This window comes from Meleagris gallopavo, chromosome Z, assembly GCF_000146605.3.
Source record: "Meleagris gallopavo isolate NT-WF06-2002-E0010 breed Aviagen turkey brand Nicholas breeding stock chromosome Z, Turkey_5.1, whole genome shotgun sequence".
In the NCBI taxonomy this organism is placed as follows: Eukaryota; Metazoa; Chordata; class Aves; order Galliformes; family Phasianidae; genus Meleagris; species Meleagris gallopavo.
This window is the reverse complement of record NC_015041.2, coordinates 45105822-45120560: the sequence shown is the minus strand read 5'-3', so window position 1 is coordinate 45120560 and position 14739 is coordinate 45105822. Positions and strand designations below refer to the sequence as shown.

The window sequence follows — 14739 nt, the reverse complement described above, 5'->3', positions numbered from 1 at the left end:
TCTTAATTACTTTATAATTAACCTTCCTAGGGCTGGCAAAGAAGAGAGCGAAGAATCTTTTAATCAATTAAGCTCCTCATTTATAGATTCTACCTCTATCTTGAACTCAGTTTGGTACTAACTACCTCAATTATTTTGTCAATAATGCGTGCACAATTACATTAAAAATTCCATTAAAAGAGCTTTTAGAAACACTTCAAGAGGAAATCATGCAACTGCCCCCCAAACACTTTTTAAATCTGATTTTTAACTCAATAAACAAACTTCTTGATCAAGAAGTACAAAAGTTAAAAAAACAATTAGTAATTATCATATGGAACTACTAGATCATCTTGGTATTAAACTGCCCAAGTTAAATATATGTATACCTCAGCCATTTAAAATTTATGCTACTGGTTAAGATACTAGCTGCCACGCTGGACTTAGTGTTTATATAATCTCTTCTTCAAACTTTGAATCTCTCTGAGATTTTAGAGGAGAAGAGGAGAAGACATCATTCACATAAGTTTAATAAGCCATGGAATACAAAAAAAAAAAAAAAAAGACAATTTCTTTTTAAACACCACATTACCTCTTTTATGACCCAAAACATGCAAGAATAGACAGAAAAAGTTTTCAGAATGTTCTCAGAATACAGACTTTATGCTAGCATGTGATCAAAATCAACTCCCAAACACTAAGTACTGCTCAGAAAATTGCTTTTATTAAAAGAAAAGGAAAAAAAAAAAGGAACAGAATCTCAATGATCTATGCGATTGCAGCAAAACTGCTGTTATTAAATAGAGCACATAGAGTTTAGTGACTCTAGATTACAACAGGAGTTCAAGAAAACTACTGTCCTGTCTTTGGCAACTGACTATGCCTTACAGTTTATAGACTAATGAAGGAAAAATCTAATTTGCTTGAACAATGTGGCAGTGTGATACGTACAAAAGGAATAGAGGCAATCCTTTCCAAGCCTTATGGCCATCAGCCTCCATCCTTCAGCATTCAAGATCTCCATTACTACTAAGTGTGTCAGACTGACTTTATAAGCATTAGTTATTAAATTATTTAGCACACAATACACTACATTTCTGTGTTTTTCAGTTAATTGTCAGTGTGTTAGATAACTCATTATCAATTTACGTTTACATAAGCAGTCTGTTCTTCAGGAAAAATAAGTCAGAACTGAAACCTGTTAAGAATAGTTACACGCTCTTTTTAGTCTGTTTTCAGGCCTGTAGTACAGAGTTGTATATTTTTGGATTATGAAGACCTGTAGTTGCAGTGTAATACGTTTCAAATACAAGCCTCATTTCACCCAGCTGAATGATAAGGATGTGGTGTAGCCCTCGAAACAAAAACCAGCAAGGCTGCTGAAGTTCTCAAAAACAGCTAAGGGACTATTTTAGCTTATTAAAGATAAAACTGCACCTTTTATTCACCTCCATAAGCATATATTTTCCAACTAAGTATGGTAGATCGGTACATCCTCCTGGTATTATGTCTTTGGCACAGTCTAAGAAAATTCTCACTGTGCTTTAGTTACACCAGGATGATTTAAAAATGTAGGAAGCAATATATGAACCAGGCTGACTTTCCTGAGTGATTCTCTTATCACTGAAGTCTAAGTTAAAGTAGTTCTAACTACCTTCATATCAATTATTATTTAATCCAAAATATGGCTACTCAAAGCCAGAATGGTTTGGTATTATTAACACAAGAGAAGGAAAATAAGTGAATTTTTATTTGTATGGAAGTTAAAAGAAGCTTGAAGATGTTACAATTAGAGGACAACAACTGCTCCAAGCATTCGTAAATTAAAAGGTCATTATGCCGCATTGAAACTAAGATACAAATATTTGAGAGCAATGCACTCTACCCAACAGTCATTTCCTCATGTAAAGGAAGACAAACGACAGAACACATCTCCTGCAGTTCAGATTTCCTTATCATTCTTTCATCAACAACTCGAATTTCATTTCCCTCTTACGGCTTAAGACACTGAAAGACATAGCATAAGCCTTACAATCTCAATTGCACACATGTGCTCAGACACCTATTAAGAATGGTCTGCACAAGCCTTGCAGTGTTTTCACACAATTTTTGTGGGTGGATTTCCTGTTTTCTCATCCAAGTAGAAGCTGTTTTCAGGTTGTGTTTATTTTATCTTTTCTGTTTTGCAGCACCGTGGGCCCTCCGCAGGTCATCACTATTTACTTTATGTGGTCACAAAGACTTACACTTGCAAAACACAGCTTGCAAAAGTATGAAAAATAAATAGATTCATGAAATTCATGATTCAGATTCATGAAACAAGGACTGCTTCATAGGTGTATTTTAGGAAGTGTCTCTTCATAAGCTCATAAATTATAAGTTTACCAGATTTGAAAAAGATATGACATAACAGAATAAAATATGAATATTTCACTTAAAAATTATGTAGCTACATTGCACACACTGCTTTAAATGGCAATGGGGTTAGGTGTCCTTTAGTTTCAAACTGAAATTAACACCCATAGCTTGCTTAAATTCTCCCATGTCTTACTGCTCAAAATGGGCTGATTTGACATCAGTTCACTTACAGAAAACATTAATTTTTAGCTCAGACATGCTTAATTTAAAAATATTTTTTGCTCATTTGTTTCCCATGCTGCCATGCTATTCCATTTAAAATAGAAACCAAACACATCTTAGAAGGGTTTAATGCAACATATAAAGAGACGATACTCACTCCTTAAATTTAACCTTGTTGTAATACAAGCCTCATTACTATGGACTGGTGTCGTAAGTCTGCTTTCTGTAAAATCTAAGAAGAGTTCCAAATGTATTATTGCTAGCTGCATCACTTCCAAATTTGACTCATGAAGACACATTCATGTCATGCATTACACTTTATATATAAAGTCAAGGGTGAAATCAAGCACGAATTTATCTTCTAATTTTTATCTTCCTATTTGGTTCTTATTTTAATTACAAAAAAGAATATTAAAGAATACTTGATGATATAGAATTACCTCCCAGAAGAACAAAACAGCAAAAGCAACCTGATAAAACAACAAAGCCTGAAAATGGAGTGCCTAGCAGTTAGAGCAAAGATTCAAGAGATTTGTCTAGTCACATCAGATTACACCAATAGCTATAAGTGGAAATACGGTACAGCCTAAATTTTCATCAACAACTGTGATGGCAGATTTTATTTTTACTTCAGAGAGACAATGAAGGTTCTAATTTCTGGAAATGAGGCCCTCTGGAGGGGCCCTATGTTGGGCAACTGACAGAGTATTCTCAATTGCGATTCATTCTGGACAATTTTGCCTAGACTCAGCAGATGGGAACAAGAACAGCTGCTTGTAATTTAAAAGTGAACTTATTCAGATTTATACACACATGCAAAGCCCACTGCACTTATCTATGCGCTATAGGCACTTTGAACACTTGAAAATTCAACACAATCAAGGCCCAAAAGTAATTAAACTGTAACTGTATAATGAAAGAACTATCCACCAGAAAACTGAGTAACATAGTGAAAAAATCAATGAAAGCCCAAAAGGGACAGTGATTTCTTTCAGTGCCAGAATTATACCATATGAAGAACAGAGCAGTCAGTCTATCTGAGACATGGCAGAAGAAGAGAAACACACTCAAAAGCCCTAATACCCAAAAGAAGGACATATTTCTAAGCTTTATTCTCATGTTCTCATACTACACTGGGCTATCAGATGAAAATATCCCCTCTGCTCCCATCTTTGCTGCTGTAACACAACAAACTTTTTAGGCAGATACATAAAGCTTGCACAGCAATTAATGATTAAGACATCTCCCAAAACTCCATGAATTGGACAGTTCAAGGAAAAGAAGCTGAAAATTATCACAGTGTCATATTTCATGTAACAAATAGATATTGTACTACCGTATTCTGAATGTTTTTCATGTATAGCCCTCATACTTGCAATGCAGCCTTCAACTAAGAGTTTTGTTTGATTAAGAGGTTGAAGAACCAAGCCTCTGCACAAAGAGTGAATGTGAATCTTTTTGGTCAATACTCTTGAAGTGACCAAGCACCTGGCTGAATTCAAAAGGAGAAAGTTTGCTACTTAGGCATTAAGTCTTAGGCATTTTGGGAAGGAGCTCATTACTTTCAGATCTGCCAGACTTCATTATCTGCATGGTTGTTATCCAACGCCAACATGTTGCCTGAATTTGTATTTCTACTCCATAGTCTTGCCCAAAAAAGGACAAACAGCACTTTTATTGTCCTCTGATTTGTTAAGAATACAAATATTCTTTGAATCCTGTCTGTTTTTCATCAATTTCCCACTCTAATGAGCATAAAAATACTTTGCATATGAAAGCAGAAGAGAAATATTATTGTGCTGTCGCATTTCAATTGCTTGCATTACAGTGGGCTAAATGAGTGGATAACATTTATTGCCGAACAAGCTTATTTCATCATAAATGCAATCCATTACAACAATAGGGGAAATATGCTAATAATTTTAACAATTTATGCGCTCTTTTTTTCTGGCTGCTAGAAATTCTAGTTTTGAGTTTCATTGTGCCAAGGACAGACCAGTCTTTTCCAGACACTTACCCTCTGACAGCATGAATAAGTCTCAGTGATGGATAGGCGGTTCGCACTTTCAATTTATTCTTAAGGATTAATGCATTAACCCACTCCACATGCTTCTCTCCGCCTTTGACCATGAAAGCAGGGATCCAAAGGACACTGTCATTCAGCATGGATAGTCTACGCACAAATTTTTCTCTGTCACTCTCATTCCGAAAGCCTCCAAATGCTCTTTGTACAACTGATGGGTTCATGGTAATAAAATCAGATTTATTTCCCACATCTGCAGCAAACTCCACCACGGGAGCTAGATTGCACCTGAAGAGGAAGAAATTAATGGAAAAAATGAAAATAAATATGAAACATTAACTCAGAAAAATGTATGCATGAAGGAAAAGCTAAAAATGAACATGCAAGCCTATTTCAATTGACATGAGGAAAAAATACCAGTCATAGTAAGTGTGATTGCACATTTTGCCAACATTTTCAGACTTCAAAAAACCGAAACACACTGAATGCAACTAAGTCAGTGAGAAAAGACTTTTCTGTACATTTGAAAACAATGTCATCATGCTTTAAAAGCACAGCTCAGAGTATGCCTTGTAATACCTATTACCTTTCATTAGTGTTCATTTCTCATCTTCTTGTTACCAGCAACTCACATACTTACAGGAAATCTTGTCAGCCAATGTAGGTATAATTTATATACTCATTGCCTTTTTGCTCAGTACAGTATTTAAGTATAATTGACAAATTAAATTTAGTTCATATTAAAAAGATTTTTGTTTTTTTAGAATATCACTGCAGCTGATCAGATGTTTTGAAATTTAATGTTTTTATTTCATTTTGAAATTTAAATTTTTTTTAGGAAAAAAAAAAAAAAATATCATGTTTCCATTCTGCCATGATGTCTTATGGCCAAACCTCGTCCAACCTGCAGTAACTTTGCTGTTCTCATCAGGCTTTTGCTCTCATATCTTTCCATCTCTGTCATATAAATATGTGTATCATAAGCAGGAAGCCCTTCCCTATGGCAGCACAAAAGACAGGTGTTCTGTACTTCAGAAACTACCTATGATTTCAGTGATGAGTTAGACCTAAGAAAAATCACCTCCAGAACATCTTCTGTGAATTCACCTCTATCTTACATGTACCAGTGCAGCACCTTGACACCATATATTCATGATTTAGCAAACTTTTTAGCTGAGTGAAAGGATGTTAAGTGATGTCAGATGTAATTTCCATGTTATTATATTCCAACATAACGTCACTCTACTAGTTCTGCAATTATTTTCTGGCACAATGAACTTATTGCTTAAGCTTAATCCTTTAGCATCTTCTACTGGTCAGATACTTACGTGATACAAAAATAACTCAATTCAGCATGGTGATAGAGATTAATACCCATGATCTAGGCCTAGATAACAATACTAATTTCTTAAAACGACACCTTATTCTGTAATTATCAAGTAAAGTGGTGCAATCATCTTCAGAAATAAATGTTCATAAGGCTATAAACCCTACATATTCTGAAGAGATACAGTTGCCCAACTTTCTCATGACATGGAGGCAGATGTGAGTTTTCTTGGGAAATGGATTTACATTTTTCTGTAACTCTGCACATCTGCTCGATAAACTTTCTCCACATGTGTACAAGAGTTTGTGCAATGGTAGCACTCGTTCTGAACTGACTGCACAAGAAAATATGTATTATCAGATAGCTTCCAGAAATCTTTATAGAAAAGTACATTCAAAGCTAATAAAACTGGCTATCATGTGTTTGCCTTCAGACTTGAGTGTGTGTAAATAACTTCTGTTACGTATTTTTGAGTTTTATCTTAGACTCTAATGCATCTTTATATGTTAACATCGCTTCATACAGCTACTGAAATTTTAGAGTTAATTTTGCTAGCCAACATCAATGATCTACCAGGATTCTTCCATGACAGTTATCAGGATTCTTTCATGAAAACATCCTATACATAGACTCATATACCTACTTTCTGCCAAGTAAATTAAGAAGTCTATTAATTGAAACACTTTGAAACAGGCAATGCAATAGCCTTTCCTGCTTATTTAGGCACAGAACTCCATGCACATCCACAGGAGTAAAAAGGAGGTGAGCAGGACACCGCAGCTTTGACATTAAGTACCTAGGATTTTGTACACAATAAATAAAACCTTACTTTTTTATTAAGTTGACACTGCTATACTAAATCCATTAGAATAAATAGAAGACTATCATTTACTGAGCTCCCTCTTTCTCACATGCTGCATTGCTGATACTTTGCAGCAATACTGTTGTTTAAAATTTGAGTCCAAAACACAATTTTCTGCAACATGCCATATCTTGCACCACATACACACACTTTTATTCTAGAAGTACTTCTTTGTTGCCTTCACCTTAGACAATCCAACTAAGTGGACTGCAGATCAGAGTTGAGTAGGACAAAGTTTACAACAAGGCTACTAAAATTGGGATGGTAAGAACAGGTTGGAAATAATAGTCACATGCAGCACAGAAAATCAGTTCGGTCAATTACAATAAAATCTAATGAATATACATTAGATTTTAACAAGGTTTGTAAAGCTGGTTCTCCTGAGCCCAAGCTCTTGACTGCTTAAAGGGAAAAGGATGAAATGTCTCTTGCTTCAGGAAAAAAAATAAATAAAATTAATTAAAAAAATTGACCAAAATAATGACTTCCCTGAGTTCCTTTTAGTTTTCTTTTGTTTTCCATTAAAAAAAAAATCATTTCAAGTGCACTCTTCAGTCTTTTAAACTAACAACTGATGAATAATATTGTCTTTCTATATATGTATTTAAATCAGAATCTCTAGCTACTTCTTTCTTCCGTTGCACTAAGATGACGACTATTCACTTATTCCCCTAATTCTTGTAAGCACATTTTCTACAGTAGAAGTGTTCAGAAGGTAGTCTAATGAGACAAAATATTAAGTAAAGCTGGGAGAGGGAGTTAGCCAAAACCGAAGAGGGACAAGGTTCATAATGACAGAATGTGAGACAGTAGTACAAAGCAGCACCAAGGAAGGTTCAGCATGGATATTAGGAAAAATTTATTCTGGTCTGCTCTGGAATGGATTTCCTAAAGACGTGGTTGATCTCCATGCTTTCCATGCTTGTCAGTGTTCAGGACACACTTGGGTAATGTGGAACTACGTGAATATGAGTTTATAGAAGTCATTTCTTATCGCAGTTCCATTAGCTTTCTACATTTACGTCCTTAAATCACCTCTTATATTAGAAATTATTTTTTTTCCCCGTAAAAAAGAAAAAAGATAGAAGAAAAATGCTCCAATGTTGGACTTCTAAATACTTATGGAGTGTATTCAGTACTTTGGCCCACCAGCATTTGTGGCACAGGTGCTACTTATTGACAGAAGAAGTTCAGCTTCATACTGAAACATCTCCGTTTCATTTCTGTTGCCAGAACAGGCTGAATGACTTATCATTCACAGCACCTTCCAGCAGTCGAAGTTATCATTAGGTGAAGCCAAAAAGAAAATGTGGCCACAAGAAATCAGACCTATATCAAGAATCTCCTGAGGTGGAAGCTACGCATGTCTATGGAAGGCCATCCAAATTATTGAGGAAGCATATTTGTAGACTGCACTTGTTAAGCATTTTGATGCTCAAGAAGGGACAGTGAAGGAAAAAAAAAAAAGAGTGCCACATTTAAGAGCTGAAAATACTCTAATGAGCTAGTGATGACACGTTCAAAGGAAGTGTTTTGTTTTGAAGTCAAGTCTGTTTAACTGGCAACTTCTCTTTTGACAGATCAACTTCCTTGTGCATCCAGCTCCACTGGCACAATGGTTGTGCTTCAAGCAAGGCAAATTAAATGAGCTTTGAAATACAAAAGCTAATACTTAAAAATGAAAAAATAATAGTTTCAAGATATAACTAAATTACTACCCTCAAACTTATGCTTCTGACAAAATTACAACTTTTTTTCCTATCAATTTAAGGAACAAAACAGAAGAAAAAAAGATACTACCACTGTCCACTCAGATTAAGATTTGAGGGGAGACAGAGAAATTTCAGCTATCCTCCTGAAATGAGAAATCACATGTCCACACTATTGTTGGCAGGTCTGTCATTTTATTCTTTCCAAATAGAGCTGCTAATTGTCTGCTGCTCACATCACAATTGTCCGCAAAACCGGGACATCGGAGAGGAAGTGGGACAGATTATCTTCCTCCTCACACAGAATCAAACAGCAGATCTATTAAATGACTACAAGCTTTTTCCATCTCAAATTCACTAAGCATGAGACTGGATAAAGCAAGAAATGAAAGTTAAGTGACACTGGAAAAATAAGAGCTAGGTTCGTCTATTAAAATAGCATTACCAACAATGGCAAAAATTTCCAGATTCATTCCTAGGTGTTGACACTTAAACTGGAAGGAAAAAATTCTGTGCTGGGCAAAAGGATTTGTAATATAAAAATTGTGCACTTCAATCCAAAGAAGCAATTAAATACTGATATTCTGACATGGTCGTTCCTTGCCAAAGCAGGTCTGTGGCAGTGAAGAAGCTTCATGTAACATGTCTTAGCTACTTCAGGTCCACATAGACCAACTAAAATGGATTTCTCCAGAAGTAGCATCACCAGGAGTAATCTACAAGATTTTGCTACTCATTTACATATTTTATCAAAAAAATTGCAAAAATCTAGTTGGCAACTGCTTTTGACAAGGTTCCATAATAAAAACTAAAGTCCATTAAAAAAAGAGGTGGGGAGGGGAGGAGATAGGAACAGGGGAAAGAAGGAAGGAGATAATTATAATATATGCAGGTTACTCTGAAAGTAACGCCTATTTATTTCCATAGAAACTATAACAGAAACAAACATTACAGTAACATCAATTGAGATAGGTAATATGCCTAACAGAGCCTTGGTCTCTGACGTCCAGGATGAAAAAGTGTAGACAACAGGAAAGCAAAATGTATCACATTTAACTCTCAGATCTAGTGAATACCATCTGACCCAACCACTATAAAAACAGCTGAAAAGAGCACCATGTGAAAAACAGCTCCTGAAACAGAACTGTGCTATTTAAACATTTAAAATGCAATCAGATTAATTACCTAGTATTTTCATTCTAATTTACTTTATGGAATCAGTTATTTGGGAATGCTTCAGAGTCTTTTCCAGGCCTGGCAGCAACATATACTTTCCTTTAGCTTGCCACCACAAAAGTTCTAAAGGTGCAAGGATCAATAAGGTAGTTTAAAAAAAGCATAAACAGAAAAAACAAAAAGGATAGGAGAAACAGGAAAGTAGTATAGTATAGTAGTAGCATAGACATCGTAAGTTTTTTTATTTATTTTTTTATTTAGTGAAGAGCCCCTGTGCTTACCATTTTAGCTAGGTGTGTCACATTTTCTGCTGTCAAAGCAAGCATGACTTTGCTAAACTTGTGGAACTAATCCGTTTTATCCTGGCAGAAGACATGTCCCTAGACTCTTCATTTCTGATGTTCCAAAAACAAAGTGCCCAAGTGATCAAGTAACTAAAAAGAGACCACTTTAAAATGTCCAGTAAATACAGTAAATCTGCTTATGCTTATATTACATTCCTTGCAAAAATGACTCTTGCATAAAGAAAAACTGCGCTGTTTTACTTGTAAAATTTGTAGGATTTCAGGAATGCTTACTATTTACCTCTATTTTAGATGTCTTTTTTAAAACATTCTTCTAAATTTTAGTATTCTAATTATCTTGTGTCTTTGTTGGATGAATGCTCTTTGATAGGTACTGTTAAACAGAAGGCTGGATTGTCTCGAAGAAAGATGGCCAGTTATTAGCAACTTTGGATGACTTTCAAAGACACTAATTTACACCTGATAGCACCTGGGAAACCGCTAGGTACTGACTACATCTTTACTTTCATAGGGCATATATTCTCTTATTCTCTGTCTTTATTAGTTATTACTAAGATCTTCATATCATTTTAATAGAAAGATTAAAATTTAGGGTATTCTATCCTTTTCAGTTTCACAGATTTTCACCATCAGCTTAATCATAAAATCAGTGGTATTGGTGTTGGATCTACCATTAAAACTCCTATTCTAAGAAATGACCCTCTCTCAAACACAAATACCTTTGTTTTAGATCTCATAAAAGAAAAAGAACATAAATTAGTATCAAAATCAACTGGATCATAAATTTAATCCCAATAGTATAAATTACTTTTTGTAGCACTTAAATATAATGCACTCAGCATCATGAGATTCTGCAAGTTTTGCTCATCAGTCAACTCACCTAGATGCACTCACGATTTCCTATATACATACACTAACTGCTTTTCAGAACAGTGCTAGGCAGTGAGTAGAACTAGTACATATTACTTTTAGAAAAATGAGCTGAAGAAAAACACAGCTGGCTGCCACACTGCAAACACCAGAATCCCAGCCGAAGCTGAGTGGTTACCAAGTGCATTTTTAATATTAGATCATGTGATCATCTATGTTGTATATGACATTTTTTTTTTAAATGTAAGAAGAAGAATGTAGGAAACTATAACCCTGAAGTATGCTTTGACTTTAATTTGAAATAAAAGTAATTCTCCATTTTACTCCCATTTATCACATTACATACATTAACTATGGATAATCTGTGATCTTTTGAAAAGTTTGATTTCTACACCAAAAACTACTGTATTAAAACTGTCTATAGACTGCAAGGTCAAATATGTACTATTATCCAGAAGATTATTTGTTATTCAGATTGCTTTACCTATTCATACACCAAAGGAGATGTCTTTCCAGCCTAAAAAACTGATCAGCAGCTGTAACTGTGTGATGTAAAAATTGTATCTTTATGCCACATAGCTTCAACTTGTTAAGATCTTGTTAGATTCACAACTTAGCTTCATGACTAGTTGAACAAGGGGAAGACTACAGACATAAATTCAATTTAAATTCAATTAAACATGTGAACAAAGAACATACTTTGTTGACTTAAACTTTCTGAATGGCATTCTTGAGTTTGCTTTCTGAAAAAAGACTTTTCCCTACAAAATCTTGCATCTTAATTTTTCTGTAGTTCTGTTGGATAAATCACATTTAACACAAGAGAGTATAAAACCATGGCATAGCTAAAAGCTATGCAAAAAGCTGGTATTTATTTGTGGATTCCTTCTGCGTTAAGGATGCTAACTTGAAAGACTAACCCTGATACTAGCAAAACAAACAGGAAAAATGAAAGAATGGTGTGCAATTGTTTCAGTGGCCCCTTACCACTTTCATGCACACATCCAATTTTGAATTAAGGATTGAAAAAATACAAATTTTCTTTTCCATATTCTTTTGATTATTGCCAACATCTTTTCTCAAGGTAAGAAAAGTATCCTGCAATGACAACGATTTCCATATTGCATTTTAACACTGTCTTTTCACTCTTCTCAGAGCAAACCAATTAAAACTTCTTAAAAATCAGTGCTTAAAAAATCAGTGACCTATGTTCTGCCTAACCTTCTCTATATCTATATAATGCCAGGCTCTGAGATGAAGCCAGCTACTATTCTGCATAGTTTCTATTGATTTATGAAGGCCAATGGTATTCCATTGTATGTACTTGACAGATGAATGAATAAAAAGTGAAGCCTATCAGCATTTTTTCCCAAGCTGCATTGATACGTTTCTAAAGCAATGTGAAAAGATTTACGTGTGTGACTTCCAATTACCTTAATGGCAGCCATCTGGTTCAGCATCAACACATCACACTGAAATGTTACCCCATGCTGCACAGAAGTAATGTAGTAATTTACAACAGGCCATCACTATTGGCTAAAGAAAGAAAAGGCCATCACTACTGAAAGAAAGAATATTTTTTAAAAAGAAAATATTTTGCATTTTTTCTACTATGGGCTCCATAACAATTATTATTTTGTTTGGAATAAAAACAACAGCAAAAATAAGTAGCTCAAATCTCTCTCCCCTCATCGAGTGCGCTTCTTGTTTTACTTTCACTTCAGAAAAAAAACCTCTTGTAAATAATACAGGAACATATTCAAATCTGGGGAATCACATAATGAGGAACACAGTTTCACATTAATTGTTCTTTAATTTCAGATAAGCCCTGAAATCTGTAGGTGAGATTAAAGCACTTCTCCCAGCTTTTGTCCAAGAAGCAAAGCAGGCCGCGTGTCCAAAAGCAGAACACTCACCTTATAACAAAGTCATGGGTATCAATCTCTTTTCCACACCCGCTGTCCAGAAGGATGCCAGAATTCCCAACTACAGCACAGGTTTTAAATCGGCGATTCTTCATCGGGGAAACCTCAGGGAGAAGGCTGTGCAAATCCTGAGAAATATTTAGGGTGCGACGTCTGTCTAGTACATAATGGATTACATCTCCTGGCTTGAAGCTGCTTTTGACCACTGAGACATCTCTTTCCGCATCCAAGAATCGAAGAATACTCTTTCTGGGTGGAAAAAAAAAAAGATGCATGGCTAAGACCCCGTATTCACTGCTGCATGGAATTATCCAACGTGCAGAGCATGCAGCACACTACAGAAGGTAGTTAGCAACAGACAGACAGAAGTCACTTCCCATGTTCTGGAATGGAGTTAGAGGAAAGCTGTCATGAGAGAATTCAAATCTTAATTACAATATCACAAGTAAAGTACTACAGCAGTAGATTTTAATCTCTTCATAGAGATGAAAGCACTGAGAGACCAAGGGAAGATGACTTTAAAAATTACACAGTAAATACTATTCTAACGTTTTACAATGCTTCAGAACGTTTACATACTTCAAAGAGGACAAGAGCTGTTTGTTTTCATAGTAACGTGGCAGTTTAAAACATTAAGTATTTATAGTTCAGGAAATAAGTCTTTCAGAACACTGTCACGTCTCGCAACTCAGCTTGTTTCAAGAATAGCTGTGTTTTCATATAGCTCCTTATTTCACTGTAACACATTCAGTTTAGCATAAACTTAGTACTAATTAACTGAAGCTCAGCTAAAGTTATTCTAATTAACGTGAAATAAGAACACCCACTGTCTTTCACACTGATTTAAGCAAAATCAGCTTAAAAACATGCTGGAAATTAAAGTACTGCAGCTCAAGTTAAACTGTTCCCTGAACTCAAAGAAGCACTTCCTAGAAAACAATCGTTACTTTCAATCAGTTTAATTCAGTCCTGCAGCTTGTTTCTCTGCCATTAAGTGTTTGAACTGTTAAAAGGGTTTAGATACACGTGATCAAAATCAGGGCTTAACAAGCTATCACAGATCAAGGCACTGTGATAATTAAGTATCTGTACACTCCCAGTGCCCAGAAAATAACAAAGTGCGTCTGCTTAAAGGTTAGCTGCGGAAGTTAAATCATATACCTGCTTGTAAGCATTTTAAGCATTTTAAGACTCTTTTAAGGACTACACTTAAGTATGGACTTATCCCAGCACTGGCAGTCTCAAGCAGTCTGCCGTACGTCTGTCCCTAGGATAAAATGCTATGAAAGATCAAAGCTACAGGAGACTCTGCTGGCTCAGGATGATCACTGACCACAGCCTTATGCACCTGTGCCCATCCCTCCTTGGCAAAGTGTGAATATTTGTGAGAATGTGTGAATACCATGCCTGAATTTAAGCTCATGCTGAAGTCCAATATGGAACAGACAGGACTTAATGAACTGAGGTAGGTCATCCCCACAGCTGTTAGTATGAACACACTTCTTTTTTCTATTTCTGCAATACTAATGAGACAAGAAGAAAAGCAATAACTTTACATTTTCCACTGCTGTCAGCAGATAATGTAAGATTTAAAATAGACTATTTCTTGAGTAAGAGAACACTATTTTTACGTAACCAACTTTTAGAGCAGAACTTCCTTAAAGCAGATCAAAACAGGAAAAGGTAACCAGAGACGCCGCTCCAGCAGTTGCAACACCTGCTGAGAGATATAAAGGAGAAATAATCTCAAGTAAAAAGGAATGAACTATAGGAGCACCATGACCAGACAGCTCTTGTGTCATTGCCTGAAGTGGAAAGAGCAAGTCTAAACCTTGCCGTTATACAAAGCACTCACCCTGGAATTGACTTTAAAAGCCATAGGGAAAGGAAAAATATTTTATAAATAAAGGATAAAATATTTTTTTGAGTGCTTCCTCTCACTTGCTACAATAGGACAAAGGGGGAAAAAAAAGAATGTTCTGA

At 35.4% G+C, this 14739-nt stretch overlaps 1 protein-coding gene across 1 annotated transcript in view; it reads right to left on the bottom strand.

Moving 5' to 3' along the window:
* Nucleotides 1-14739, bottom strand: part of ST8SIA4 (ST8 alpha-N-acetyl-neuraminide alpha-2,8-sialyltransferase 4) — a 50863-nt gene that overhangs the window by 25219 nt on the left and 10905 nt on the right. Inside the window, exons 3-4 of the mRNA XM_019610222.2 lie at nt 12748-13005; nt 4577-4870 (exon numbers count right to left, since the gene is read on the bottom strand). Of these exons, the coding sequence (XP_019465767.1) occupies nt 4577-4870; nt 12748-13005 (552 nt within the window). The remainder of the gene's footprint in view (nt 1-4576; nt 4871-12747; nt 13006-14739) is intronic.